The 27693-nt window shown below is 44.0% G+C and overlaps 1 protein-coding gene across 1 annotated transcript in view; it reads left to right on the top strand.

The window, feature by feature from the left end:
* Window positions 1-11947: 11947 nt before the first annotated feature.
* Window positions 11948-27693, top strand: part of PDE8B (phosphodiesterase 8B) — a 172728-nt gene continuing 156982 nt past the window's right edge. Inside the window, exon 1 of the mRNA XM_075066999.1 lies at window positions 11948-12262. Within this exon, the coding sequence (XP_074923100.1) occupies window positions 11948-12262 (315 nt within the window). The remainder of the gene's footprint in view (window positions 12263-27693) is intronic.

Genomic DNA, 27693 nt, shown 5'->3' with positions numbered 1-27693 from the left:
TCCACCTGTGCTACAACTGCTTTTTGCATATAAAAGCCAGGGCTGGCATTAGGGGGGTGGCAAGCGGGGCAATTGCCTGGGGCCCCACGTCACAGGGGGCCCTGAAACCTAAGTTGCTCACTCTTCAGCTTCAGCCCCGAGTGGCAGGGCTTGGAGCCCCAGCAAGTTTAATGCAGTCCTTCTTAGTGGACCCCATTAAAACCTGTTCATGCCCCCCCAGTGGGCCCCAGACCCCTGTTGAGAACCACTGATGTGATTGATTCTTCCATAAAATTCCATATCTTCCTTCACAAAGTTTTAGGGTTACAAAGGGTATGTCATTCAAAGTCTTTAGGCAAACATTTTGTGAAGTGCTTGCATCCAGCCAATGAGAATTCCATTCACAGCTTCTATTCCCTGCTTACTACTGGGCAGGAACTGGGGGAGACTTTCACTCTTATTTGCCCTGACTCTGCTGCCTTGGCCTGGGAGTCCCAAGTATTTCTCAGAAACACATCACACAAGCAGACTTGCAAGTCCCATGCAATTTACACTGCAGATTCTACTTGACCTTGTTTAACCTAATCAGGTGCGGATTGCTGGCAAAAATCAACAAATATATTGGGAGCCAAAAGTTTTGGTTTGTTTTTTTTTTTCAAATGCAGTAACCACCTAGGCAGTATTTACTGTGCAAATAGAAAGAAGTTGTTGATTTAACAATTAATCAATGGGAAACAATGTTACAAAGTGAAACAAAGAAATGATAAGTTTATGAGGAAATGACCAAGCTTCTCCCCACCTTCATCCCCCCAGGAGAGTTGAGAAGAAGTAGCTGCTCTCCTGTGAATGCAGGGGATGCACTTTTTCCTTGCCCTTATTGAAGGTCAGGGAGGAAAGGTGGAAGCTCCTTCCAGCCTCCCCTTCACTGCACACCCACATCAGGGCTGCTCAAAATCTGTTCGGTTCTGCCACCCTTAGCAATATTGAGTAGTATTTCCCCAAGTAAAGCAAACAGACTCACTGGGTTTAATGAGACTACTCAACCTAAGTCACTGTGGCAGTAGTAGTACCTTACTATGCAAGTTGTTCCCACTAGGAGATTATCCTGAGTTAGAACTAGAGGATCAGGCCGCTGAGCTGTATTTATTTATAGTGGCAACTTACCATTTTTGCAGTGACAAGGTGAAAGTGACCCAGGGCAGAATAAAGATATAGGTCTGGATTCTGATTTCAGTTAAACAGAGGGAGTTCACTGACCTGAATAAAGTTTCAAGTTTACATTGATATAAACAGAAGCACAATCTGAGGCCTGGTCTACACTACGCGTTTATACCGATATTAGCAGCGTTAAACTGATTTAACGCTGCACCCATCCACACAACGAGGCCCTTTATATCTATATAAAGGGCTCTTTAAACCGATTTCTGTATTCCTCCCCGACAAGGGGAGTAGCGCTGAAATTGGTATTACCATATCGGATTAGGGTTAGTGTGGCCACAAATCGACGGTATTGGCCTCCGGGCGGTATCCCACAGTGCACCATTGTGACTGCTCTGGATGGCAATCCAAACTCGGATGCAGTGGCCAGGTAGACAGGAAAAGCCCCGCGAACTTTTGAATTTCATTTCCTGTTTGCCCAGCGTGGAGCTCGGATCAGCACGGGTGGCGATGCAGTCCCAAATCCAAAAAGAGCTCCAAGATGGACCTTATGGGAGATACTGGATCTGATCACTGTATGGGGAGGCAAATCTGTTCTATCAAAGCTCCGTTCCAGAAGATGAAATGCCAAAGCATTTGAAAAAAATCTCCAGACAGAGGCCACAGCAGGGACTCAGCATAGTGCTGCGTGACAAGCGTAACGAAAGGCAAAAACCAAATTGGACTATAAAGATCTACTCACTGAAGGAGACAGCTGTGAGCGACGCGCACTACTTAGAGCGTACTCCCTACCGGCGTCATGCCGACCGCAGCCGCGAGTCTCAGCTCAAAAGCGTTTAGCGCATGTATGGAACTTCCGAGCTCTAAATGCGTGTTAGCCGAGAGTCAACAACATTGGTCTGGGGTGGTTCAAGCTTTACATAGGCTCGCGTCATTTACTCCCCTCCCCCCCCATAAAAGAAAGGGAACCAATATTGTTTCTTGACTTTTTTATGATGTCACCCTATGTCTACTGCATGCTGCTGGTAGACATCGTGCTGGGGGCATAAGCAAGCAGCCCTCTCCCCTCCCCTCCCGGTGGCAGACGGTATTATATGACTGCTATCCATCGTCATCATCAGCCGTGAGTGGTCCTGGCTGGCCTCAGGTGAGTCGGCTGGGCGGCCGGGTAAAAATAGAAATGACTCCTGGTCATTCAGGTAGATGTACAGAACGCTGGTAACCGTCTTCCTCATAGCAACTGGGGCTGAACTCCATCAGCCCCCTCCTTTCATGTGTAAAGAAAAGATTCTGTACTGCCTGGACTATCATAGCATGGGATGCTGGGCTCCTCTCCCTCGCACCATTTAATGTCCTGCCTGGACATCATAGCAGCTGGAGGCTGCCTCCCCCTCATTTTATCTCAAACAAAGTAGCGTTTCTATATTCCTGCTTCTTTAATTACTTCATCACACAAATGGGGGGGACCACTGCCAGGCGGTAACCTAGGAGAGGGTTGGGGAGCAGGAAGCAACGGATGGGTGTGTTGAGGGCACCCCCTAGAATGGCATGTTAGCTCATCATTTCTGGGATCTGAGACAGAGCAGCTGTGCTGTCTCTGGTTCTCTGGTACACTGGTTCTCTGCACACTTGCCCCATATTCTAGCAGACTGACTCTATTTTTAGAATAACCATAAAGGAGGAATGACCCGGGGGTCATTCCCATTTTGTCTTTGTGCCCCAGCCAACCTCAGCCAGGAGCACCCATGACGAGCAGCAGACAGTACAGAACTACTGATAACCTATCTCCATCGCCAATTTACAATGGCTGGCCGACCGGTCACAGAACAAGCTGATAGTAGAGATGGGTGATCTTGCAAAAGGCAACTAATGTGAATGTGGTAGCACGCGAGTTACGCCTACTAGTCAGCTGCATCCAGTACACAACGGGGGTAACAAGTGACAAAAGGCAAAACTGGCTCCATGGTTGCTGTGCTGTGGCGTCTGCCAGGGCAATCCAGGGAAAAAGGGCGCGAAATGATTGTCTTCCGTTGCTTTCACGGAGGAAGGAATGAGTGATGACATTTACCCAGAATCACCCGCGACACTATTTTTGCACCATCATGCATTGGGATCTCAACCCAGAATTCCAATGGGTGGGGGCAAATGCGGGAACTATGGGATAGCTACGGATAGCTACCCACAGTGCAATGCTCCAGAAATCGACGCTAGCCTCAGTACACGGACGCACACCACCGAATTAATGTGCTTAGTGTGGCCGCGTGCACTCGACTTTATACAATCTGTTTTACAAAACCGGTTTATTTAAAATCAGAATAATCCCGTAGTGTAGACATACCCGACTCATGGAGTGCAAAGTATGGTCCAATATTTACCTCAGGAAGATTAAAAAAACAACCCTCTATGTTACAATGTTTGGACAGAAGAAGCAAGATGAATGCAATTTCCTTTGCAATGTGTTTGTGAGTAAGAGCATGAAAGTAATGCTCAATAATTTATCATTAGAGATTACAAAAACAAAAGCACACATAAGTAGAATACCACAAGAAGCCTTTTATCATGGCTATTATTTCGAAATTGATATATGGAAGATTAAAAACCGCAGCCCTTAATTTAATTTAAATTATCCAGACTAATTTAAGTATGTATTTTGCTTTAGTTTAGATATGCATCACATTAGTTTGGACTGTAGCTTTTAAATCTCCCTAGTTTGATATGAATTGGGCTGAGGAATTGCCAAGCTGCATGGGAGCTCCCACACTAATGTAAGGAACTTTTTCCTGCTCAGGATTATTGATACATTTTAAACTGGCTTTATGGCAAATTAACATAAATAGAGGTAATTGTCTTCAGAAGAAGTTTGTCAGAGACCAGATTTTTTAGATCCCTGTAAAACGTGACCAGTGAAGTAGCATATTCCCTCCCTGTGATGATGTAACTTCCAGTAATACTAATACAGCAGAAACTTTGAAGTTTACCAAACTGCCAATAACATAAAATTGAGGGCAAAGTGAAGTCTAAGACTGGCTTTGGAAGGGATCTGACGTTTGGAGGAGTATATTCTCCTTTCGTTGTGAGGGGATTTACAGGTTTAATTTCCTTTAATGTTAAAGGAAAGATGTATTTCCATTGCTTTGCACTGAGAGAAGAATAGCCCCCTCCATGTTTCAGAGATCTCTTCCAGAGCCATTCATGTACTTAAGTTCATCTCACTGAAATGCACAGGAAAGCAGTTTCTTCTAAGTGCAAAGTTTGTTAGAGGGTGCACAGTTTCATAGCACTTGCCCTAAAAGCCTTTATCAGTGACAGCTTCCTTTTAGTGGGAAAGCAAATAAAACAAAACAGCCTTTTTATGCTCACTGTGTGTGTTTCCCAGAGGTGAGATATAATGGGCCAAATTCTGGAGGTGCGTAAAGTGTGTATAAGTGAGGTCAGAGTTTGGCTGACCCCTCATTAAGCAAGTTCTGTCTTTGATCCTTTGCTCTCCTGTATGTTTCTGACTGAATTCACACACTCCAGTTACTGCTAGTTTGCCACCTCAGTTTTGTCTTCAATTCTTCAATCTTTCTCCTCCCATCCAAACTCTTTCCATATCCATCTCTTCTTCCTCTAGAACATCTCTAAAATCCATCCTTAACTCTTCACCTCAACACCCCTGTCATAAATAGATAGCTAAGGGTTAATGTTTCTTTCACCTGTAAAGGGTTAACAAAGGGACCCAAACACCTGACCAGAGGACCAATCAGGAAACCGGATTTTTAAAAGCTCAGGGAGGGAATGTTTGGGTCTGTGTCTTTTGTCTGTCTCTCGGCTATGAGAGGGATCTTTCTATCTTCAAGCTTCTAATCTTCAGTTTCCAAGTTGTGAGTACAAAGGTAGAAAAACAATAGGCTTTTATTGTTTTTTTGTATTTACATGTGTGTAGTTGCTGGGATGTTTAAATTGTATTTCTTTTTGAATAAGGCTGTTTATTCATATTTTTCTTTTAAGCAATTGACCCTGTATATTGTTACCTTGATACAGAGACCATTTTTATGTCTTTTCTTTCTTTTTATATAAAGCTTTTCTTTTTAAAACCTGTTGGATTTTCTTTTCTAAGTGAGGCTCTAGGGGATAGAAATCCCTGTGCCAGGATTACGGTCTCTCTCAGGGAAAGACTGGGAGGGGGAAAAAGAAGGAGGGGGGAAGGTAAATTGCCCTCTCTGTTTTGTAATTCAAGGAGTTTAAGTACAGTAATCTTCCAGGATAACCCACGGAGGGGAAGCCTGGGGAGGAAGTAAAGAGAAGACAAGGGGAGGGGGGTTATTTCCCTTTGTGGTAAGACTCAGGGCTTCTGAGTCTTGGGGTCCCCCAGAGAAGGTTTTGGGAGACCAGAGGGAGCCAAGCCCTGGAATCCTTGGCTGGTGGCAGCGATATCAGATCTAAGCTGGTAATTAAGCTTAGAGGGTTCATGCTAGCTTCTCAGTTTATGAACGCTAAGGTTCAAATCTGAGTAGGAAGCTACGACAACCCCGCACTGCTAAAACCCTTGTCCATGCCTAGATCACTTCTCATGTCAGCTACTCCTCTCTGGCCACCTGGCATCTCATTCTGCTCCTCCAGTCTATGTTGCTGCCAAACTCATCCATCTCTCTTGCTGTTCTGACCAAATCATTGCCTTCTTCTCACTTTCTGCATCAAATTCAAGACATACCTTCAAGGACCTGCACTACTCGTCTTCTGCCTACTACATCTCAGCTGACATCATCTTCCGTTCCCCGTCCTGTAGCCTACACCCTCATCAAGCCTGTCTTAAATGCTCCAGTACCTCTCAATCGCAGGCCCCTACAACATGAGACATCTCAGGATATGTATTAATTTAATATGAATCATTTCCATTTTTTCAAGTTAACATTCTCTGCACTTAAAAGTCATATGTTGGGTGGGCATTTTTAAAAGGTAAGAACCTCCTTATTATAAAGAAATGGAAAATTAACCACAATTCAAGAAGGATGTTGATAAATTGGAGAGGGTTCAAAGAAGAGCCAACAGAATGATTAAAGGATTGAAAAACATGGCTCGTGATAAACTCAGAGAACTCAATCTATTTAGCTTAACAAAGAGAAGGTTAAGGGGTGACACAGTTTATAAGTATATCTACGCAGGGAACAAATATTTAATAATGGGCTCTTCAGTCTAGCACAGAAAGGTATAACATGACCCAGTGGCTAGAAATTGAAACTAGACACAATCAGACTGGAAAATGATATACATTTTTAAGTGAGCATAATTAGCCATTATAACAATTTACCAAATTTGGTGGTGCATTCTCCATCACTGACAATTTTTAAATCAAGATTGGACACTTTTTTTATAGAGGACCCGCTCTAGGTATTTTTGGGGAAGTTAAATGGCCTGTGCTATACAGGAGGTCTGACTAGATGATCACAATGGTCCCTTCTGGCCTTGGAGTCTATGAATCTATGAAACTTCCTCATTTGGCAGAAATCAGTAGAAATCCTCAAAATCATACCTAGAAAAAGAGTCAGTCCTGCAGCTTTGACTCCTATGAAATACCCTGTGACATGAATTGGGAGTAATCATACAAGTAGGGGATACTCAAGGAAGAAAATTGCAGAAGCAGATTCAAAATAAAGGTAGGTTCCTTCTTTCACTAACATCATGGCAAAAGCTCTGATGGACTTTGATTGTAGCAGGACGGGGCCCTAAGTCTACTTCAGAATGTTGAGGAAACCTAGATACTGATTGGCTGGTGAAATAAAGATGTAATAAGTTAGACTGATTTATAAAAGTTGACTGAACAGCTGAACAATATAAACACAGGTTTGATATGACACATTTTAATCAAACTGTCTGAAGATTCAGAATACTATGTTTACTTGCAAAGCATACATTAAAATTCTAAATACTGTAAAATCTTGGTTGAATATATGAGACAGTTACATTATTATGTAATAGGGATTAAATCCAAGACCTAGCCATCAAAAGGCCTTTGTAGCTAATGTTGTTCTGAATGCAGCTTGCTGAAGGGGACTGATGATCTTGTGGCTAAAGCATAGGACTCTGAGTCAGGCCATTTGGGCTCTATTCCTGGCTTTGCCACAGTTTTCAAGTGTAACCTTGGGCAAGTCACTAAAACTCCCAACTCTCCCCATCAGAAAATGTAGCCACACTGTTTATCAGAGATGAAACTAAAGTCATAATAGTTTAAAAGAAATGTAGTTGTAAGGAACAAATAAAATGTTATGTAAAATGTCCTATGAACATTATTATTCAGTGTAATATATTATATATTGTTATTAATTTTTGTACTTGGTGGTTATAGGCAGGTATGAAGGGAAGGTGTCTGCCCAGAAGAGCTTGTGTAACCAAAGGGCATGATCTTATGTCCCATCTAGTGGCACTGAGACCATTTAGAGATTAATGAGTCTGCTACAGCCTGAACTAAGGGCCATGTGGCTTTTAGCTCATGCAGTAGAGCAGGGGTAGGTAAACTACGGGTCGTGTCCAACCCGTCCGACATTTTAATCCATCTCTTGAGCTCCAGTCAGGGAGCAGGGTCTGGGGCTTGCTACACTCCAGCTGAGGAGTGGGGTCAGGGGCTTGCCCTGCTCTGCGCATGCCGTGGCCACTCCACGTGGCTCCCGGAAGCAGCGGCATGTCCCTCTTCTAGCTCTTACATGTAGAGGCAGCCAGGGGGCTCCGCATGCTGACCCTGCCCCAAGTGCCGCCCCTGCAGCTCCCATTGGCTGGAAACCACAGCCAATGGGAGCTGCCAGGGTGGCACCTGCTGATGGGGCAGCGTGAAGAGCCACCTGGCTGTGCCCCTGCATGTAAGCTAGAGAGGGGACATGCTGCTGCAACCGGGAGCTGTAGGGGCAGTGCCTGTGGATGGGGCAGCATGTAGAGCTGCCTGGCCGCACCTCTGCGTAGGAAACCTGGAGGTGGGACATTCTGCTGCTTCCAGGAGCTGCTTGAGGTAAGGGCTCCCTGGAAGCNNNNTTGCAGCATCAGCCCTTTCCTTGCCAGCTTCTGTGAGCAGGGCCTGCCTCTGGCTCACAGCTTAACTTTGCTTTATGTTAGCAAAGTCTTGACCATTACTTTAGTTCAGGCCTCAGGCCTCATACTGGGCCTCTGATAGCGGTTTATGTTTCAGGGCCTCATCTTACTAAAGTTACTGTGAGAAGCAACACTAGACAGGAAAGTCTGTGGCGGAAAGCCCGTCCACCCCCGAGCCCGAACCCCCAGCGAAGCCCTCACCCCCTCCTGCACCCCAACCCCAATTTTGTGAGCATTCATGGCCCCCCATACAATTTCCATACCCAGACGTGGTCCTTGGGCTAATAAATTTGCCCACCCCTGCAGTAAAGGCTCATCCATTTAGCTCCAGAGGTCCCAGGTTCAATCCCGCCTGCTGACCACCAGGGTCTGTTGTGTTACACTTACAATCTGCATACCATCCCAAAAGTGAGGATAGGAAGCAACAAAAGCAATGTGCTTTGATAGTGAAGTGTGGTCCACTTCATTAGTTCTACAGTCTAGTTTGTTCTCATGCCTTTGAGTGAATCATCAGAATGTGGCAGCACAGTGCAAAAAACAGATATGCAGCATACATAGCATATGAGCTAAGGCCCAGTTTGTGAAGTTTATGTAGGTCTATTGAAAAATCAAAATTTTTTTAATGGATTTGATTGCCAAATCCAACATAGGTCAACAGTAACCAGAAATGGTCTAACTGCAGTTTAGTGGCCTTTGTGAAATCGGTTGGTGGTCTCAGTCCCATTCTTAGTGAACAAGAGTCTTCAGTGCCACAGTCATCCTCACATGTTGGCAGTCTCAGCAGCAATGGAGGCCTCAGACTGAGTGGATCTGCATACAGATCAACCCTTTCGGTGAAAGCATCTTGACTGGGAAGCTCCCACTGTTACTGCTCACACATGCTTCATCTGGTTGTGAATAAACAGCAGAATTTAGTCTCCAAGACTATCCATGTACACACTTTATTAATATTACACTCTATTTAAGAAATGCAATAAAAAGGGGCTTATTTCAGTATAATCAAACCAGTTGTCTCCAGCATTCATACCACAATTCTTGCACTAATAATATTTCCTTGTTTCTAGAATTGTAACAACACTTGGAAAAAAAGTCAGATTTGGGGAAACAGTATGTTCACACTTCAGCTATCATTCTAAGGAGAACTAAACGGAGAACTCACGAGTCAGAGTGGAGAGGTTATATCACCTTTGTATTTGGTACTGCTGTAACCAGTGCTGGAATCCTGTGTCTAATATTCAAAAGACATTGATAAATTTGAGAAGGTTAAGAAAAGAGTCACAAGGATGCTTAAAGGATTGGAAAATATTTAGCTTAACAAAGAGTAGGTTAAGGGGTAATTTTATCTCAGCCTGTAAGTACCTACACAGAGGACAAAAATTTGATAATCGTCTCTTCAATCTAGCAAAGATATAACAAGATCCAATGGCTGGAAGCATAGGTGGTGTGTGAGTCTTCCATTTGAGGAGGCTTAGATGTGAGTGCCAGAAGCTCCCTAGAAGTGTGGGGGGCCACTGGTGCCTGGACCATGGCCCTGCCCCAAGGCTCCACTCCCACCCTGCCTCTTTCCCCAAGGCCTCATCCCCGCTCTGCCTGCTCCTCTCAGCCGTTTCCCCCAAGGCCCTGCCTGCCTGCCCCTTGCTCCTTTCTGGGCTGAGAGGAGTAAGCGGCGAGAGCAAGGGTGGGGCCTCAGAGGAAGAGACTGAGGTGGGGCAGAGCCTTGGGGCAGAGTGTGGTTGGGGCCATGGTTGAGGCACTGGTGGTTCCCCTACTTCTAGGAAGCTTCTGGTGCTCCAAAGGTGGCTGGCTGGTGCGCCTCCAAAGGGAGGTGACCTGTGCTGCAATTGTAGCATTTGCCCTCCTGCAAGGCCAGCCTTTTTTGGTGGAAGCTTAGCCTCCCCAACCCTTTTATACACACCTCCCACGGCTGGAAATTGAAGCTAGACAAATTCAGACTAGAAATGAGGTGTAAAATTTTAACACTGAGGGTAATTAAGCATTGACAAAATTTACCAAGGGTTATGATGCATTCTCCATCACCGGCAATTTTAAAATCAAGATTAGATGTGTGGTTTTTTTCCCCAAAAAGATTTGCTCTAGTTCTAACAGGAATTATTCTGAGGAAATTTTATGGTTTGTGTTATATTGGGAGGTCAGATTAGATGACCACATTTGTCTCTTCTGACCTTATCTATGAATGAAAAGGTCTTGAGAGGTCTGTCAATTTTTAATTAGCGGCAGATTAAAGCTTTATTAGGCAGTAAGCAAACTGCTAGGGTGACACTCCATAAATCATATGGTATTTAAAACTTGCCATTCAACATCAAGTGATTTAAACCTCAGTCCTACAAAGATTTACACAGGTCATTGACCTTACTTGAGGTTAAAAGGAAATTACTCAAAGTGCATAAGGTTAATCATTTCTACAAGTCCTTTGCAAGAACAGGGCCTTAATTTTGGTTCTTATAGCATGGATGGTAGAGGAGGTGGAATTCAGTTTTTTTTTTAAACAGAAAAATAGTCTTTGTTTATTTTAAAAAGAACTTATTTGCTCAAAAACCTGTTGTTTTTCTACAATCTTCATGTTTATGCCTTTTATGATTGAAATTTGTACAAAAATGTTCATGAAATTATAGGATTTTTTTGCTTACCAAAATGATTTTGATTAATATTTTTAATGAGAATGGGTCTATTTTGAATCCTGCAAACTACTTTAATCTTTTTATGACTATTCTGACCAGTACTACAAAATCTACTCCTTTAGAGAATCAGGATTTTCCCTTGACCCATTTTAGAACAAATCTTTAAGTTCAGGAGACCTACAGAGGGATGAAAAGGTTTATATACATAAGGTTCCTAGGAAACAAATCGCTCTCTGTCTTGACTAAGGAGCTTTTTGCCTGTATATAGTTCAGCAAAAACATACAGTGTTAATAAGATGATGCTGAAGGGGGACAGAGAGGTCTAAAGTACAATCCTGCTCCCTCCTATCTTATTTGTAGCAGCTCTGAGGACAGTCCCAGTGCACTAATGCTGCTAAGGACATTAGTAGCAGCAGGTGTAGTAACAGGAGGTGGGAAAAGAGAGAATACAAAAAGTGGGGAGGGAGATCTGCCAAGGAAACAACGCCTTCTTGTTTTGCATCACCACCAGGATGCAGTGGCTGGGCAGCAGTAGGGAGCAGGAGTTCAAGACAGAGACCGAGCATTTGGGCTTATTAAAGTCCTCACGGTAGTGCGGGCTGGGGAGCAGAGCCCAGGGGCGAGGGGTCTGTCACAGCTGCAGCGAGAGATTTAGGAGGAGACTCCAGGGGACACTGGGGAGGGGGTGGAAGGTAAACTGAAATCAAGGCGCCCAAGAGAGCTGAGCACGAGACGCCGCAAAGGCGGCTGTCCTGGATGGCGGTGCACCGGGCATGCTAATCTGCAGTTGGTGAGAGAGCCTGACCCGGGGCGGGAGGGCGCCCCGCGCCGCCGAGCTAACCAGGCACCTCCCGCCGCCGCCACAAGTGACCCCAGGCTCGCAGCGCGGGGGGGAGCGGCCGCCTCGCTGCTCTGTGCTGTGCGGAGAAGAGGGCCCGCCGCGAGCCCTGCAGGAGGGGGCCGGGAGTCAGCGAGGAGATAAATGGGAGAGAGCGGCACGGCGAGCGCCACAGGCAGCGAGCGGCGGCTCGGCGGCGGCTGGCGGTGCCCGAGGCACAGCTGCACAGGGGCGGCGGCGGCCCCCAGCGGGCTGCGGCTGGGCTGGGAGCGGGATGGGCTGCGCGCCCAGCATCCACGTCTCGCAGAGCGGCGTGATCTACTGCCGGGACTCGGACGAGTCCACCTCCCCGCACCAGACCGCCGCCCTCTCGCAGGGCACCGCCACCACCCTGCACGGCCTCTTCGTCAAGACCGACGCGGCCGACTCCATCCCCTCGGTGCTCGCCTACCAGAGCCGCCAGCCGCCGCCCTGCCCGGGCCCGCGCCGCCAGGAGCGCAGGGAGCCCGCGGCCGCCAGCCGGGCCGGGGCGCGCCGCTGCTGCAGCAGCACCGAGGCGGAGACCCAGACCAGCCACGCCAGTGTCAAGGTAAAGGCGGGGCGGGGCGAGGTGGCAGGTGCGCCGCGCTCACTGGGCGGGGGCCGAGTGGGGACTTGGCTGGCAGAGCTGCCCCGCTCCGGGGAGCCGAGGACGCGCCGCCCAGCGCTGCGGAGAGATGCGCCGGGGAGTATGCAGCCGCAGGGAGCCGTTGCCTTGGTGCCCAGGGCATCGCTCGAGCAGCAGATGATCCCAGCCCCTGCGACCAGGCACCGAGTCCGCGCAGAGGCGCTGGCCAAAGCGGGAGCGGCGCGCTCGGGGCCGCGGGCTGGGGACCCGGGGAGCTTGGTTTTCTCGGCACACTGAGCGCAGCGGGGAGAAGCGGAAAGCGCCCCGAATGCACGTGGGCCGCGCGTGCGGACAGTAGCTTTCCGGGGGGGTTGGGTGTATGCCAGCCTTGCGCTCCCTCCAAAAGCCGCTGGATGCATGACACTGGTGGGTGGATGGGTGTGTAGGGCGGGGTGCGAGGCTATTCTGGTTTCCAGGCAGTCTAAGAGCCTGTTTTCCCCATCCCTCTGCTGAATTATTTTAGTAGGACTAATACTCAGTCTTATACTTATTTTAGCAGGACTAACACTCCAGGGGGTGCTGGGACATTTTTTATAGTGAGGGTGCTGAGAGCCATTGAACCAAATTGTAAACCTTCTGTATAATGGAAACCACTTCAAGCCAGGGGGTGCGCCAGTACCCTTAGTTCCAGCACCTATGCACTCCACTCCAAACAAGCAAACAAAAATCACCCATGTATATACAGTACATGACTGCACAAGTAAGTACATCTTGGACAGACATGACTGTAATATGTCTAGTACAGAGGTCGGCAACCTTGCAGAGGTGATGTGCTGAGTCTTCATTTATTCACTCTGATTTAAGGTTTCACGTGCCAGTAATACATTTTAACATTTTTAGAAGGTCTCTTTCTATAATATAGAAACAGACTGTTCTTGTATGTGAAGTAAATAAGGTTTTTCAAAAGTTTGAGATGCTTCATTTAAAATTAAATTAAAATGCAGAGCCCTCCTGACGGGTGGCCAGGACCCCGGCAGTGTGAGTGCCACTGAAAATCAGCTCGCATGCCGCCTTCGGCATACATGCCATAGGTTGCCTACCCCTGGGCTAGTAGTTGGTGAAGTAGTTGAACAGATGGCTTTAGTCTGTCGGATTCATTCGCTGGAAGTCTATGACTTGATTCCAGCCATCAGTGGTTATGGTGTGTGTTGCAGCAATGTGCATGTGAAGTGTTACAGGTTAGATGTAGTAGTTAGGAGGCTTATTATATAATGTAGTTTTGCTCTCTCTCCCTCCCCCCCATTTGTATTTTGTTTGGTTTGGTTTTTAGGAATGGCCTTTGATTAATATTAAAGTGGCCTGGCATTTTCTCTTCATAGCCCTGGAGGGTCTGTAGGAATTACTTGTTCATGGTGTCATCACACTCAAAAGGTTGTGATTGGAGACTGTGGAGGTTTGATTGTGATACAGTTTAAATTTAGTTACCTTCTCATACTGTAATGATGTGACAGTACATGATAACTTAGAAATTAAAAGGACACCAACTTAAAAATCATATTTCTGTCTGAAGTCTTTTCACTTTAAACACATAAGATTCATATAAGTGAAAGAGATTACAAGGAAAATAATGTCCTGTGATATACTTACTTACTGTATACATTTCATAGCATTCTGTATATACTTGGTTTCATTGTTTCCATCATAGAGGGGGCTGATTCTGCACCCTTAAAATGAATAGGAGTTTATTGTTGACTTCAATGGGAACAGGACTGAGGCAATAGCTAGTTAGTCAGTTTCCCCTGTTCTTTGTATGGGTGTTTCACATAGCAACATGGGAGAAAAACATTTTAAAGGATAAGAAAATGTGGTTGTAAAACCTACAAAACATGAGGCAGATACAATTCTCCACACCGCTTTTAACACACGCGCACTCTCTCTCTCTCAAAAAAATGGTGTCTTGGTTTCAAATTTGGAGTCCTTTTAAAGGGACAATATTGTTTTAAAACATATGTTATAAACAAATACATTCCTTTACATATGTTACCAATAACTCCTTTAAAATAAATGTATTTTAAAAATGCAATTTAATTTCCATAATTTATGGTCTGCTTGTTTTTTACTTTTCTCTCAGCGTGAACAATGAAAATCAATGAAGTCAGTTTGACTTTTAAGTTCTTGGTTGTATAATGTTTTGGAGTCAGACACTGCAGCTTAATTGCCATTTACTTGAAAACAACTGTTTTCATTGAAATGTTTAAAAAAATAGAATATTTCTGTTTTTAGATTTCATAAAATCTTGTTTTTACATCATTAAAGTTTTGGGCCAAATTCAAATTTCCCTTTAACTTTTGTCACTGTGTTCTATAAAAGTAAGCCAGAGGAATAATGCCCACGCTTGTACATACTTTACATTCTGTGACTAAGTGAGGTTGGAAATTACAGAATTATTACCCATACAAAACACTGTTCAGTTCCAACCTGGTTACAGAAAGAAATTAAAAGCATGATACTGTAGTTCTGTGGTGGTAGATACGTAAAACAAATTTAAAGAAAAAATATTCAGAATTTTGGCAAATCATCAGTTAAACAGTGAACAGCTGAATGTAAACAATCATAATTCTTGGCTCTATATATTATCAGGAATGCAGCATCTCCATTGTGGTCTGAGTTATCTTTAGTGAAAGAAAATAGATTTATTCATATATAGCATTAGTAGGCATGTTAATGCTGATGTCTTCATCAAATTCAAATTTAGATAACTATGTAGTTCTACATACATTTCCATTGCTGTTTCCTCTCTACTTTCTATCATAAACAGTTGTATAGTGCAGCTCCTGGTTAATGCATTGCTTGCCTGAGGTGGCTACACTTCAGTGGTGGATCATTTGCATATGAGTTTCTTTATAAACACTTTCAAGTTGATCAGTGTAATTGCATAATCACAATATACAACTGGCATTAAAAGAGAAGTTTACCCACAGTATGTTTTTAGTGCAAAGTAATTCAAATGAAAGGTAACAAAGACTGATCGTTGTTGTTTAAAATGTCTTGCATAAACTTGATTTACATCCAAATAATCTGTAGCTCATTATGAGTGAGACAATGATTATAAAAATACCTTTCCCCACTTACTTTTTAACAAAATGTTCTAGTCTTCATCAGCCTCAAGCATTCAAGTCTGTTAGACAACATTCAGGGTCAGTTCCTTCTCGCCTTGGTCATATGAGCAATAATGAGACTTTACAGTTATATTCTGCTCTTTTCTCTGTAGATCTCAAATGCTTAACAAGGGTGTGTAAGCATTTTACAGATAAGTTAACTGAGACTGTGTTTAACTGACTTACCCATTGTCACACAGTGAGTCTGTAGCACAGTTGGAACTAGAACCCAGAACTCTTGACTCCTAGCCTAATGTTCACTCTGATAGGCTATAGCTGCAATGAGAATACTTCACTAAGGCTTGCTGTACACTACAAAGTTAGGTTGACATATGTTGCCTTGCGTTGTACATTCAACTTTTGTCTCCTGCCAGCGTAAGCACCCCATTTCAACAATGCAATAACACCACCTCTCTGAACGGTGCTGAGTCATGGTCAACGTACTATGGTTGATGCAGTGTGAGTGTAGACACCATATTACCTACGTCAACCCTCAGAGTCCTCCAGCAACTGTCCCACAATGCCTGACAGTGACCAATCTGGTCACAACGGTGAACTCCACTGTCCATGGGTCATAGATACTGAAAGCCATCCCCTTCCTCTTTTAAAGCTCCCACATGTTTTTAAAATGCTTGTTCCTGATTGTCCAGCTTGATGAGCACACCTTGTGGCTCTCCATGGTTTGCAACTGCCCAACTGATCATGCAGGCTACATGCTCCAGATGTGCTTTGGCCTGTAGACAGGAGATATTGGATATCTTGGGCCTGTAGGGAGAAGAAGCTGTGCAGGCCCAGCTATGAAGCAGTCATAGAAACATGGACATCTACAAGCAGATTGCACGGAGGATGCAGGTGAAGGAATACGACAGGGATCAGCAGCAGTGCCGCATGAAGGTGAAGGAACTGCAGCAGATGCACCAGAAGGCCAGGGAGACCAACAGTCAATCTGGTGTGGGTGCCGAGCCACAGACCTGCCACTTTTACGATGGGATACATGCTATACTTGGTAGAGACCCCACCAGGACCCTGCAGAGCACCATGGATACCGCTGAGAAACCCAAGTCACAGAAAATAGGGGCTGAAATTTTATTGTTTCATGCAACCCAACAATTCCCTCCTCATTCCAACCCATGAATGGCAAGGAGGAGGATGGGGATATACTACCAGGGAGTCAAGCATTGCCGCAAGCAGAATCCGTTTTGAGACTCCCCCGCAGTCTAGTCAGTCCCACCATCCAACCATGGGCAAGCCCAATGCAGGGGGAGGAATCTCAGGGAAGCATGTGAATGCATTTCCCATTACAGTGTTTTAAATGTACGGGTGGTGCACAACCCCAGTATAGCAGGACATAGGTAATGAGCAAATTAATGAAAATTTGTACTAGAAGAAGTAGCGGTACAAGAAGCAGAGGTATTTTGTTATCTGATTTTTGTTCCCGTGTACAATTAGGTGGGGCCATGCAGAGCAGTTTGTTTATGTACATAGGGATCTCCCTTGAATCGTCCTGAGAGATCTCAATGAAACTTTCATGGAGATACACTGCAATCCTCGCCCAAAAGTTTCTAGAGATGGCAGCCTTATTTCATCCTCTGCAGACACTTTCCCACGTCAGTCTGCGATTTCTTCAGCTGGCACCATTGTGAGGGTAACAACGGCACAGAGAGTACAGCCCATGCTGGCATCCCGAAGCCACATGGGTCCATAGGCACCTGTTTACTGCAATGGTGCCAGCTGAAGAAATCGCAGACTGACGTGGGAAAGTGTCATCTGCAGAGGAAGAAATAAGGCTGCCATCTCTAGAAACACTGCAATCCTCTCCCAAAAGTATCAGCCAAAATCACCACCGCCTGTGGAAAATAATGCCAGTGCTCAGGGCCATTGCCCTGCACTGATGCACATGGAAATAGGGGCTGAAATTTTATTGTTTCATGCAACCCAACAATTCCCTCCTCATTCCAACCCATGATCCTGCTGGGCCATTGTCACCACGGCTGGCGCTCTGAGTGGTGGTGTGCACAGGCTCTCCAAAAGCTGAAATGTCAGTAAACATGCCTTAAACTTTAGGAGAGCTAGGGAAGGAAGTTCTGAAATGTTCGCTTTCTGTTCTGACTATACACTGGTGTGTTTTATCTGTAGCTTCTACCACTGTGGCCAGGAGGGGTTCCCCTCCACACCCACTGACCACCTTAGCCAGATAAGGAGGAAAAAAAAAAAGGATTCAGCAAGAGGTTCTTTGAGATCCTGGAAGCCAGTATTGCATTGGACTGTGAACAGAAGGCCTGGAGGGTGAATATTTCAGACAGGACGAAGAAAGGCTGAGGAGTCTGAGAGGGAGATGCATCAGGACATAATGGGGCTTCTCTGGCAGCAAGCAAAAATGGCTGAAGAGTCTTGTTGACCTACAGGTTCAACAATCATAGGCTCGCCTCCTCTTGCAGTCCATAGAGAACTCCATTTTAGCACTTCCCTACTCCCCCCAACTTTCCATGTGACACTGGGGGCCACATCTCTAATCCTCCAACTCCATCCCAGGGGACATTGAGGACAACCACAGCTTCACATGCCTTGCCCTTGAGAGACTTGTTGCTTTATGTGTAGGCAAAATTAACGGAAATGGACATTACTGTTCTTTTCCCTTGTTAGAATCTGTTCCGTTAATTTATTATGGAAGTTTTAATTGTATTTGCTTTTCAATTGCACATTGTTTTTTTCCACTGGTTCTGATACGCAATGAAAATCTATATTTTGGAAAATAATTCCTCTTTATTACTTCACAACATATGCTGCAGAATGTCTAGCACTAATTAAAAAACACCCACTACTTGTTTTTGTTCAGGGCAACAGAACTCAGAGTCAGCAACAAACACAGTTTAATAATTATAAATGTACAGCAAATACTGCAAAATTAATAGGTGCATTAACAGACAGTGTTATGTTCATAAATGTATACTAGGCACCACACAATTCCTAACCGCACCTAAAACTTCGGTGCTAGGTAGAACACAGTCTCCCACACTATATTACTGGGGCTGACTGTTAAAGTGCTCTTTCGAGGTCTCCATCTCCCATATAGCTCCTAGTTGAATTCTTCTAATTGTCTTCGTGTTTGGTTGTTCAAACTCAGCAGACAGCCGTTCCACCTCCACCCCAGCAGCATTTCCCACCTCCTCCCCCACTGCCTCACAGATAAGTATGACACAATAGGTAACTCTAAGCTTTGGGATATTTTTCTCACTGAGATCTAATGTAGTGAGTCTCTTGAGTCTACCAAAAGCATGTTCAGTTGTCATGTTGCACCTGCTGAGACACTAGTTGAATCTTTCCTTGGTGCTGTCAAGGTGGCTGGTGCACGGCTTCATGATCCAGGATAGCTAGAGGTAGACGGGGTCCCCCAGGGTCACTGTTGGCATTTCAGCATTGCCAGTGGTAATCCACTGGTCAGAAAAGAAAGTCACTGCTTGCAGCTTTCTGAACAGTCCTGTATTCTTAAAGATGCGAGCATCATGCACCTTCTCTGACCAGCCAATATTGACATAGATGAAACTTCCCTGGTAATCCACCAGTGCTTGCATACCCAGAGAAAAGTAGCTCTTTCTGTTGATGTACTCTCTGGCAAGGTGCACTGTTGGCAAAACAGGGACATGCTTGCCATCTGTAGTTTGGGGACCCCACTGCTTCAAATCCATCCATTACATCTGGTATGTTACCAGAACCACAGTCCTGCACAACAGAAGATTATTAATAGCCCTACACACTTGCGTGACAATGGCCCCTACTGTGAATTTCCTACTTGGGGCGGCTCTAGACATTTTGCCGCCCCAAGCATGGCGGCATGTCGCGGGGGCACTCCGCCGGTCGCTGGTCCCGCTGTCCGGTGGTCCCGTGGCTTTGGTGGACCTCCTGCAGGCGTGCCTGCGGAGGGTCCACTGGTCCTGCGGCTCCACCGAAGCTGCGAGACCAGCGGACCCTTCGCAGACGCCTGCGGGAGGTCCACTGGAGCCACCTGCTGCCCTCCCGGCAACCGGCATGCCACCCCAAGCACTGACTGGTAGCAATCCAGCATTGCAAGCTTCCACAGTGCAATCACTTGCTTCTCAACTGTCAGTGCAGCTCTCATTCTGCTATCCCTGTGCTGGAGATTTGGGATGAGCTTGGCACACAGATTCAGGAATGTGGCCTTTCACATCCAAAAGTTCTGCAGCCACTGGTTGTCATCCCAAACCTGTTTTACGATGCAATCCCACAAGTCAGTGCTCATTTCTTAGGCATAGAAGCAGCACTCCACCATCTGCAGCTGCTCCGTGAATGCCCCCAACAATCTTGAATTGATTTTCACAATGTTCCACAGCAGTCTGTCCTCTACAAAATTGTCATCTCCCCTGTTGCTGCAGTTCTTCTTGCAGCTGTGCAAATACTGGAGCATAGTTCGTCCTGTATTTGCAATGGTCATGACAGTAGTGCAAAGCTGTGCAGGCTCCATGCTTTTGTTAGAGATGTCAGACAACGAAAAATTCCATGTGAGTTTGTGGGATTTTTAAAAAAAGCTGGGAAAATAATGCAATTTGGATAGTATATGGGGATGTAGAAAGTTGCATAATGGGAACTTGACTCCTTGCTTCCTGTCACCCTGAATTACTCGTTTCTGCCTCACCATGCATTGCCAGAAGACAGTATGCTGGATGAGGGTGAGTTGCACACCCAAGGATACTCGCCCTTGGTGCACTGCACTGTCTACCAACACAAGCACTCCTGTTGAGTACACACAGCATCTATACAAGGAGACAACAGTCAAGGGCCTGAGTGATATATCAACTGCAGGGGCTTTATGCTGATGTAACTTTCATCAACTAAAGTTTGTAGTGTAGACATGGCCTAAGTACACATACATACTCTCCCCTAAAGATTAGTGTTATGTTTCGAAATTCCCACGGCTTAAGTGAAGCTTCAGCTTGATATATATTCATATTGATAATACTGCACAAATCTCTAGCACCTTTCATTTGAGGATATCCAAACATTTTACAAATATTAAATAATGACACCAATATCCTGTACATCAGATGGAGAAGAGATCGCTTCACCCATCACTCAGATGCAGCCACTTCTGGGGTTGTGCACAGCAACATTCCACAACGCTTTATTAAAGAATATCATAAAGTAAAGAATAATAGATCTGGAGGAAAGTTGGCCTTGAGTTAACAACTCAATTCTTATGCAAAGTTCTATGGAAACTTCAGTTACAAGAAGTGATCAGGTCTTCTATTTTACACCTCATCAGAAAAAATGGCACCTCTACTAAGAGATGGCAATATTGTTTAAAAATATCTGTACAAAAGATGATAATGTGAAAAACTGCCTAGTGAAAACTCTCTTGTTCAAACATTCATTAAAACAATTCCTTAAGTAAGCTGAAGAAAATAACAAAAGTAGAAGTTTAAAAATTATTTTTGCCAGAAACTCATGTCTATTAGATGTATAAGAGATTACTGCATCCGACGAAGTGGGTATTCACCCACGAAAGCTCATGCTCCAATATGTCTGTTAGTCTATAAGGTGCCACAGGACTCTTTGCTGCTTTTAAGAGATTATTACTATACTTGTTAAATAACTGTTTATATTTGCTCATTAGGACTTAACTGTAAAGAAGTTAAAATACATTTACAAATTGCAGATGTTATAGCAATGTACTTACTTAAAAAGTTAGTTTAGAAATACAGTATTTTTAAAGTATCAAGTGGTTAAATCTATTAATTTTTCAGATTTTATATTAAGTTAATTTTAAATCTAACATTGCTGGCCTAAGGATCAACTTTAAAAGATTCTGCAGTGCATTAGTTTTCTACTGATGCCTTGGTCCTCCTTTCATTTCCATTTGACAGGGAGGAGAGCCAGTAGGATTTCCTTTTCTCCTGCCATTTGTCTTTGTTGTGAACTTTACTCCAGGTTTTTCTTTGCTTCCTTGAGGACAATCACAGCAGAAGCAGCTCTTGATGGAGTCTTCAAATTCTTTGTTAAAAACCTAGAAGATTTACTTTTATGAAAACAGCTTATTTAAAGTATGTCCCAGAAAGGGAAGGAAATACAGGAATCCTGTTTTATCAGACTAGTGACTATGTTAACTCTGCTGAGAAAATTGATTCTCAGTGAGCTCCTCAGTGCTCTATGGTCTGTTCACAAAGAAAAAGGAATGAATGAAAAATGTATGAATCTGAGGAGGATAGGGCTATGGAGAGCCTTGAGAAACTTGAGCACTGAGAGAGGTGCTAGGTCCACATGGCGAGGAGCAGTTCTTCAGGCTTCCTCTTCCTTCTTGGTTCTTCCAAATGGATATGGTATCCTTTGCTTCTGAGACATTCTAACAAGGTCTAACCTAGAGCACTGCCTTGCACCAAGAGAAATATTCAACTCTATAAAGCAACATTTTGCCTGAGACAATTTGAACAAAGAGATTGATAGAGCTCTTAGAAAAGTCTCTTTTCTTTTTCACTATACTGCTGTTCTGATGGCTGCTACTCCACTGATAGTATGCAGCTAAAGTTCTCATAGGACAGAGAGGGCAGATACAGGCGAAAGCCTCCTTGAAGGAGAGATTAATAAGACTGGGACTTTTCAGCTTGGAAAAGAGATGGCTAAGGGGAGATATGATAGAGGTCTATAAAATCATGACTGGTATAAAGAATAAATAAGGAAATGTTGTTTACTACTACTCATAACATAAGAACTAGGGGTCACCAAATGAAATTAATAAGCAGCAGATAAAACAAATAAAAAGAATTATTTCTTCACACAATGCACAGTCAATCAGTGGCACTCCTTGCCAGAGGATGTTGTGAAGGCCAAGACCATAACAGGGTTCAAAAAAGAACTAGATAAATTAATGGAGGATAGGTCCATCAATGACTATTAGCCAGGCTGGGCAGGAATGGCGTTCCGAACCTCTGTTTGCCAGAAGCTGGGAATGAGTGACAGGGGATGGATCACTTGATGATTACCTGTTCTGTTCATTCCCTCTGTGGCACCTGGCACTGGCCACTGTCAGAAGATAGGATACTGGGCTAGATGGAACCTTGGTGTGACCCAATAGGGCCATTATGTTCTTCTGAAGGTGAAATCTGAGTCACTCAAGACAGCCATTTGTAGAAGCAACCTCCTTCTTCCATGATGTAATGCAACATGGAATCATGGTTTCACCATTTAGTATGGTCTGTAGTGGCCTGACAGTCCTCTTGACGGTGCCCTTGGATAGCAAAGGTATCAGCAACATTCTTGGAATAAACTGAAAAATGATGGTAACGCGCAGTGTTACAATCTTGAGCCTGAGAGACATAGGATAACAATCTTCTTAGAGCTGCTCTATTATCAGACTTGGCCTGGACAATTCTAAGCATGTAGGGGACACCAAATAGCCCAGGGAAAACAGTCTTGTCATAAGCCCAGGCTTCAAATTTGTAACCACTTTCTTCTATAAATGAGTTTAGTAAGAAAGGCTCTGTACAGATTTTGCTCTCATATACCAGACTTCATGTGATATAGGTTAATTCCAAAAAATACTGTAGTTACTGTTGTCAGATGCTGCCAGTGTGGTGCTCTGCTCTGTTCAATGTTGATATCAACTGGCTGCGTGTGTGTGTGTTCCCTCTGTGTGCTGCCCCAGTTCTGCGCAGATCGCTGACACAGCAGATCCTGAGAGAACCCCCAATGACCACAGACTCAAGTAAGGTACAAAGGCACGTCGGCCAGGTTTATTGCTTTTAGAGATACAGTCTCCAGTTCCTGGGCAAACGAAGTCCAAGGTGCTGCTAAGGTGCAGCTAGCCAGTACATATGTGCTTCCTTGACAATGGACTCCGCTCAGTCAGTGATGGGACTTTCCACTTCCCCCTAGGTTGGACAAAGACACAGCCCCAGGGATGCATTCTAAAACACAAATACAAACAAGTTACACATTACTTCTGACATATTGAGGTGCAACCCCTCTACATAGCAAGGTACAACCCCACTACGTAGCACATTGTACATGTTGGTTCAAACAAAACAACTCTATCCATCATATTACCCTTTTGGCCTTGTCATTGGGATAGGTCAACCTGTTCCTTGTTATCTGTGTGGAATGTGCAAGTATTGGAGTGTTCTGATATGTAGTGTTCAGTATGTATCTTCTTGCAGCATCAGCCCTTTCCTTGCCAGCTTCTGTGAGCAGGGCCTGCCTCTGGCTCACAGCTTAACTTTGCTTTATGTTAGCAAAGTCTTGACCATTACTTTAGTTCAGGCCTCAGGCCTCATACTGGGCCTCTGATAGCGGTTTATGTTTCAGGGCCTCATCTTACTAAAGTTACTGTGAGAAGCAACACTAGACAGGAAAGTCTGTGGCGGAAAGCCCTGTTATGGAATGGATGAAACAGTATCTCAAGGCAATACAAACCAGACACTTAACAAGAAAACAAAACCTCCTGGTATACAGACTTAATTAGTATCCAATCCAGGACCTAAACATCTAAGAAGGGTTCAAAAGGGATGACCAGTGAAAGGGGATGACTAACTGCCATGGACTATGTTTGAAACTCAGGATAGATATTTTACTTCAGCCACTATCTACTGCATTTTAGACTGGCTTTAGTTTTTGGTACAGTCAAGGCAGAAGTGGCATCTCTCCCCAGTAGCCTAGAATTTTTATGAGGGAAATTATATAAAGATCTTTCCTGCTGATCCCTTGAAGTGTCAGCTCTGGGAGCCCTTAGGGGAAGAGTGCAGGGTGTACAGATTGGGTCTCAGCTGATAGATTAAATATTGCTCCACTGCAAGCAGAGTGTGCAGAGTCTCTTTGCATGTTCTCTCTGTAGTATGCTGTGCCACGCAGTTCTGCTTCAGTTTGAACCTTGCATACCTGCAAAATGAAGAACCATTATTTCTCCCTATGGGTATACTAGTTGAGTTTCATCAGTAACAAAACTATGTACTAAGAATGCAGAAATAGATATTCTTATTCTTATTCTTAAACCATTACTGGCTTTACGGCCTGTCAGTTGGAGATGAAAGGAGAAGCATCTCAGTAGTCACATAATGATAGATTAGGATGTAGAAGGCTTATTAACAGGTAAGCATTGTCAATTGGAATTTGGGATTGATTCTGAGCTCTAAAAATGAAATTATCTACATGTTCAGTTTTGCATTTTCTGAATATAAAATTGTAAAAAATCCTTTCTTTTAACAATGCTTTTTGGTTTACTGTACTGTACTGCATTTGATATAACAGTGTTGCTGGTGATGAAAGTGGTAAACATCTGGTTCGCTTTTCTATCTGCAAGAAAGATGCTAAGAACAATATGTGAAAGAAATGGGGAAGGAGACAATGGAAATAACTTGTATGAAGGGCGTTAGAGAAACATTGTGAAAAAGCCTGATCCAAAGACCACTGGAGTCAATATCTTCACTTCAACCAGTCAAATCTAGCCCTGTTTTCTTTGTTACGTTAAACCTGTACGATTTTATTGGATTTCTCTTTAATATGTGTGTAATTTTTCCTAAGTCATTTTTAGTGAAGAATAGATAAAAGGTTTTTTTTATCTCTGTGTAGTGGTGTGGTTGCTAAGAAATAATATGTGAAGTGTTTGAGTGCAGCAGAATCAACTCTTTTTCTGAAGTGTTGTCATGGTGACTAAGAGCAATATTTTTTGGACTTTAAAAAATAAAATAAGCTAAGGATAGCAGAATTATAATTTTAAAAAGTCCTATAACAATCTTGTTGGATGTTAAAATAGATGCATTATAATTAAATATGTGAAGATCTGAAGTACAGTTTAATGTGCATTGAAAAAACACTTCTGTGGGGAGGGGAATGACTTTGTAATGATGAAAACTAGATATTCGTTTACACTTTGAGCTGGGAGGAGTGCTTGCCATCTTGAAGCGACATACTCATACTAGCTGTTATCCAGCTCGTGCTAAAAGTAGAATGTAGCCACAATAGTGTGCATACACACCTAGGATCTTTGGCATGCACTCAGGGCAGCTAGCTCCTCCTGCCACTTGCACTGCCATCACTATGCTGTATTTTTAGCATGCTTTGTTGAAGAGAGCTAGCACGAGTATGTCTCCTTGATCTGGGAATCACACCCCGAGCTTGACATGTAGACATACCTAAGTGTTTGACTTTGTAGTATATTGTTGTCTTCCATTCAGCCAGAGTTTAGTAATCACCTTGTTACCCCAATAACTCATTGGTTTTGCAATCTAATAATAGCTTCAGATGTCATCTGGTGGAAACATCATCTTCGTGCATAGAGGTAACTAAAGTTGGGTGATTTGTTAAGGGGATTTTTAGTTTTCCATCTCAAGGTGACTAGTTCAAATGTGGCCCAGACTGATAAGTGACTGCCTGTAATTAAGGCCCTGTCATGTTCAGTTTTTACCAATTTTTACTGAATAATTCCCAGGTTTTACAAAAGCTATTGTTTAGTTCTTACTGATCTTCACCTGAACTTTGGAGGTGGTGGAACTTCCCAGACCCAACTTCCTGCTCTAAAAGGAGAGATGACAGCTTGGTAACCTGTGCCACTCAGGTTACTGAGCCGCTCTCTCCTTCCCGAGCAGGGAACTGGGTCAGAAGTACTGGAATGCCTTGATTGCTGGTGTGCATACTATTAGCAATTCCATGCCACCATGTATACGTTACCAGCTTTGCAGAGAGCAGAAATAGATATTAGCTTTCAAAGCAAATATAAGTTAGTGAACTGCCTCTCATGCTAAAATGGGTCAGAAATGAAAAACTGTATCTGACTCTGTTTCAGAATGTTGTTTTTTTTTTGTTTTGGGTTTTTTTTTTAAGTTTGAAAAAAAAATGAAAATAGGAGACGAGAGTGATATTTACTGAGAAACTCGATAGTTTTTTTTTCCCACTGATTTTTTCACTCATTTTTAAACTTTTGTAATAAACACTGATAAATTCCTGGGAAACCTTAACCAAATTAAAAACTGAAAATGAAAGGCCTTACATGTGATTATTACACTAGATAGTTATTTAATAGGGCTATCAGCCAGAGAAGTTGTTTCAGGCCTGAAAACAAAGTTTATCAGGCTGACAGCTGATGCTTTGTCTTTGGAGTAATGAAAGATGATATGAAGCTTTGTCTTTGGAGTAATGAAAGATTTCCCTCCCCTGTTGCCTCTCACAATCTACTGCAAATGCTGTTTCTCCTGAACTGCCTGCTATTACTTGCCACCAGAAGGCTGTGTGTTCAGGAGGTTATGACTGAAGTATCTTGCAGCTGAGTGAGTCCATCTATTATAATGATGGGGTATGTATGTCTTACACATCTCCAGAGATGGAGACGGGACAGTATCACCATCACGTTGGGGTTATGGGAGTGAGGGGTTTTTGGTTTTGTTTACAATTCATAGGCTGCTGAAGATCCATCCCTTTCTCCTCATAGGGCCTCTCATTGGGGTAGTGAGCTGTGCAATATGAGGTGCTCATTTACATGAACTATCACCACACTTTAAAATATTCTGTTACTCTGGATGTATAAAGTTTGGGTAGTTTTTTTTTTTTATATTTGTGGTGGGAGGAAGGGAGCTCTGTACAGCAGGATATCATTTCTCCTGAATAGGCTGATGTGCTGCACAGCCTTTTGGAGTCTAGGTAGCCTGTAAACCCGTAACTGTTTTTTGCAGGATAGAGCTATTAGTCCCTGGTGTATAAGCATTTTCTCCTTGCAGTTCAACTGTTATCTCTGTGGCCTATTCACTGATCTAGCCGACTGCTGCAGAGGAGCATGTGGATCAGACACAGACTTCTCTTAGGGGAGAGTCTGATGATACGGAATCTCCAGGTTATAGTCATGTAACCCTTCTGCCCCTCTGAGCTGGCAGCAACAAGGGCCGGGTTCAGAATCCAGAGGTTCCGTTTCAATAACACAATGCGTAACCGGCTTGAGCCCCCATCCAGTGACCTGGGACACTTACACACCACCCCCCCGGGCGCCTCTAGGAGGCAATACTTCCCCTCTCGCAAGCAGGGACTCTGAGTGTAGCAAAATCATTTTAATAAAGGAAGGAAACAATGCGGCGTCCCATTGGAGGAACACCACAAACAGGATTATAACACAAACCATAAGCAAAAACCCACCTCCAAGTACGTTTGGCAATGTTCTTTCCCCCTTAGGTTCTTAAGTCCAATCACCCCAAAGTCCAACAACCAGAAAGTCTCTGGTCAGTGCCACTCCAGAATTCAAAAGTTTATCTGCAGAGTTTTACCCCC

This window comes from Chelonoidis abingdonii, chromosome 6, assembly GCF_003597395.2.
Source record: "Chelonoidis abingdonii isolate Lonesome George chromosome 6, CheloAbing_2.0, whole genome shotgun sequence".
Taxonomy (NCBI): Eukaryota; Metazoa; Chordata; order Testudines; family Testudinidae; genus Chelonoidis; species Chelonoidis abingdonii.
The sequence above is the reverse complement of the archived record's forward strand: the minus strand, read 5'-3'. Positions and strand labels throughout refer to the sequence as shown.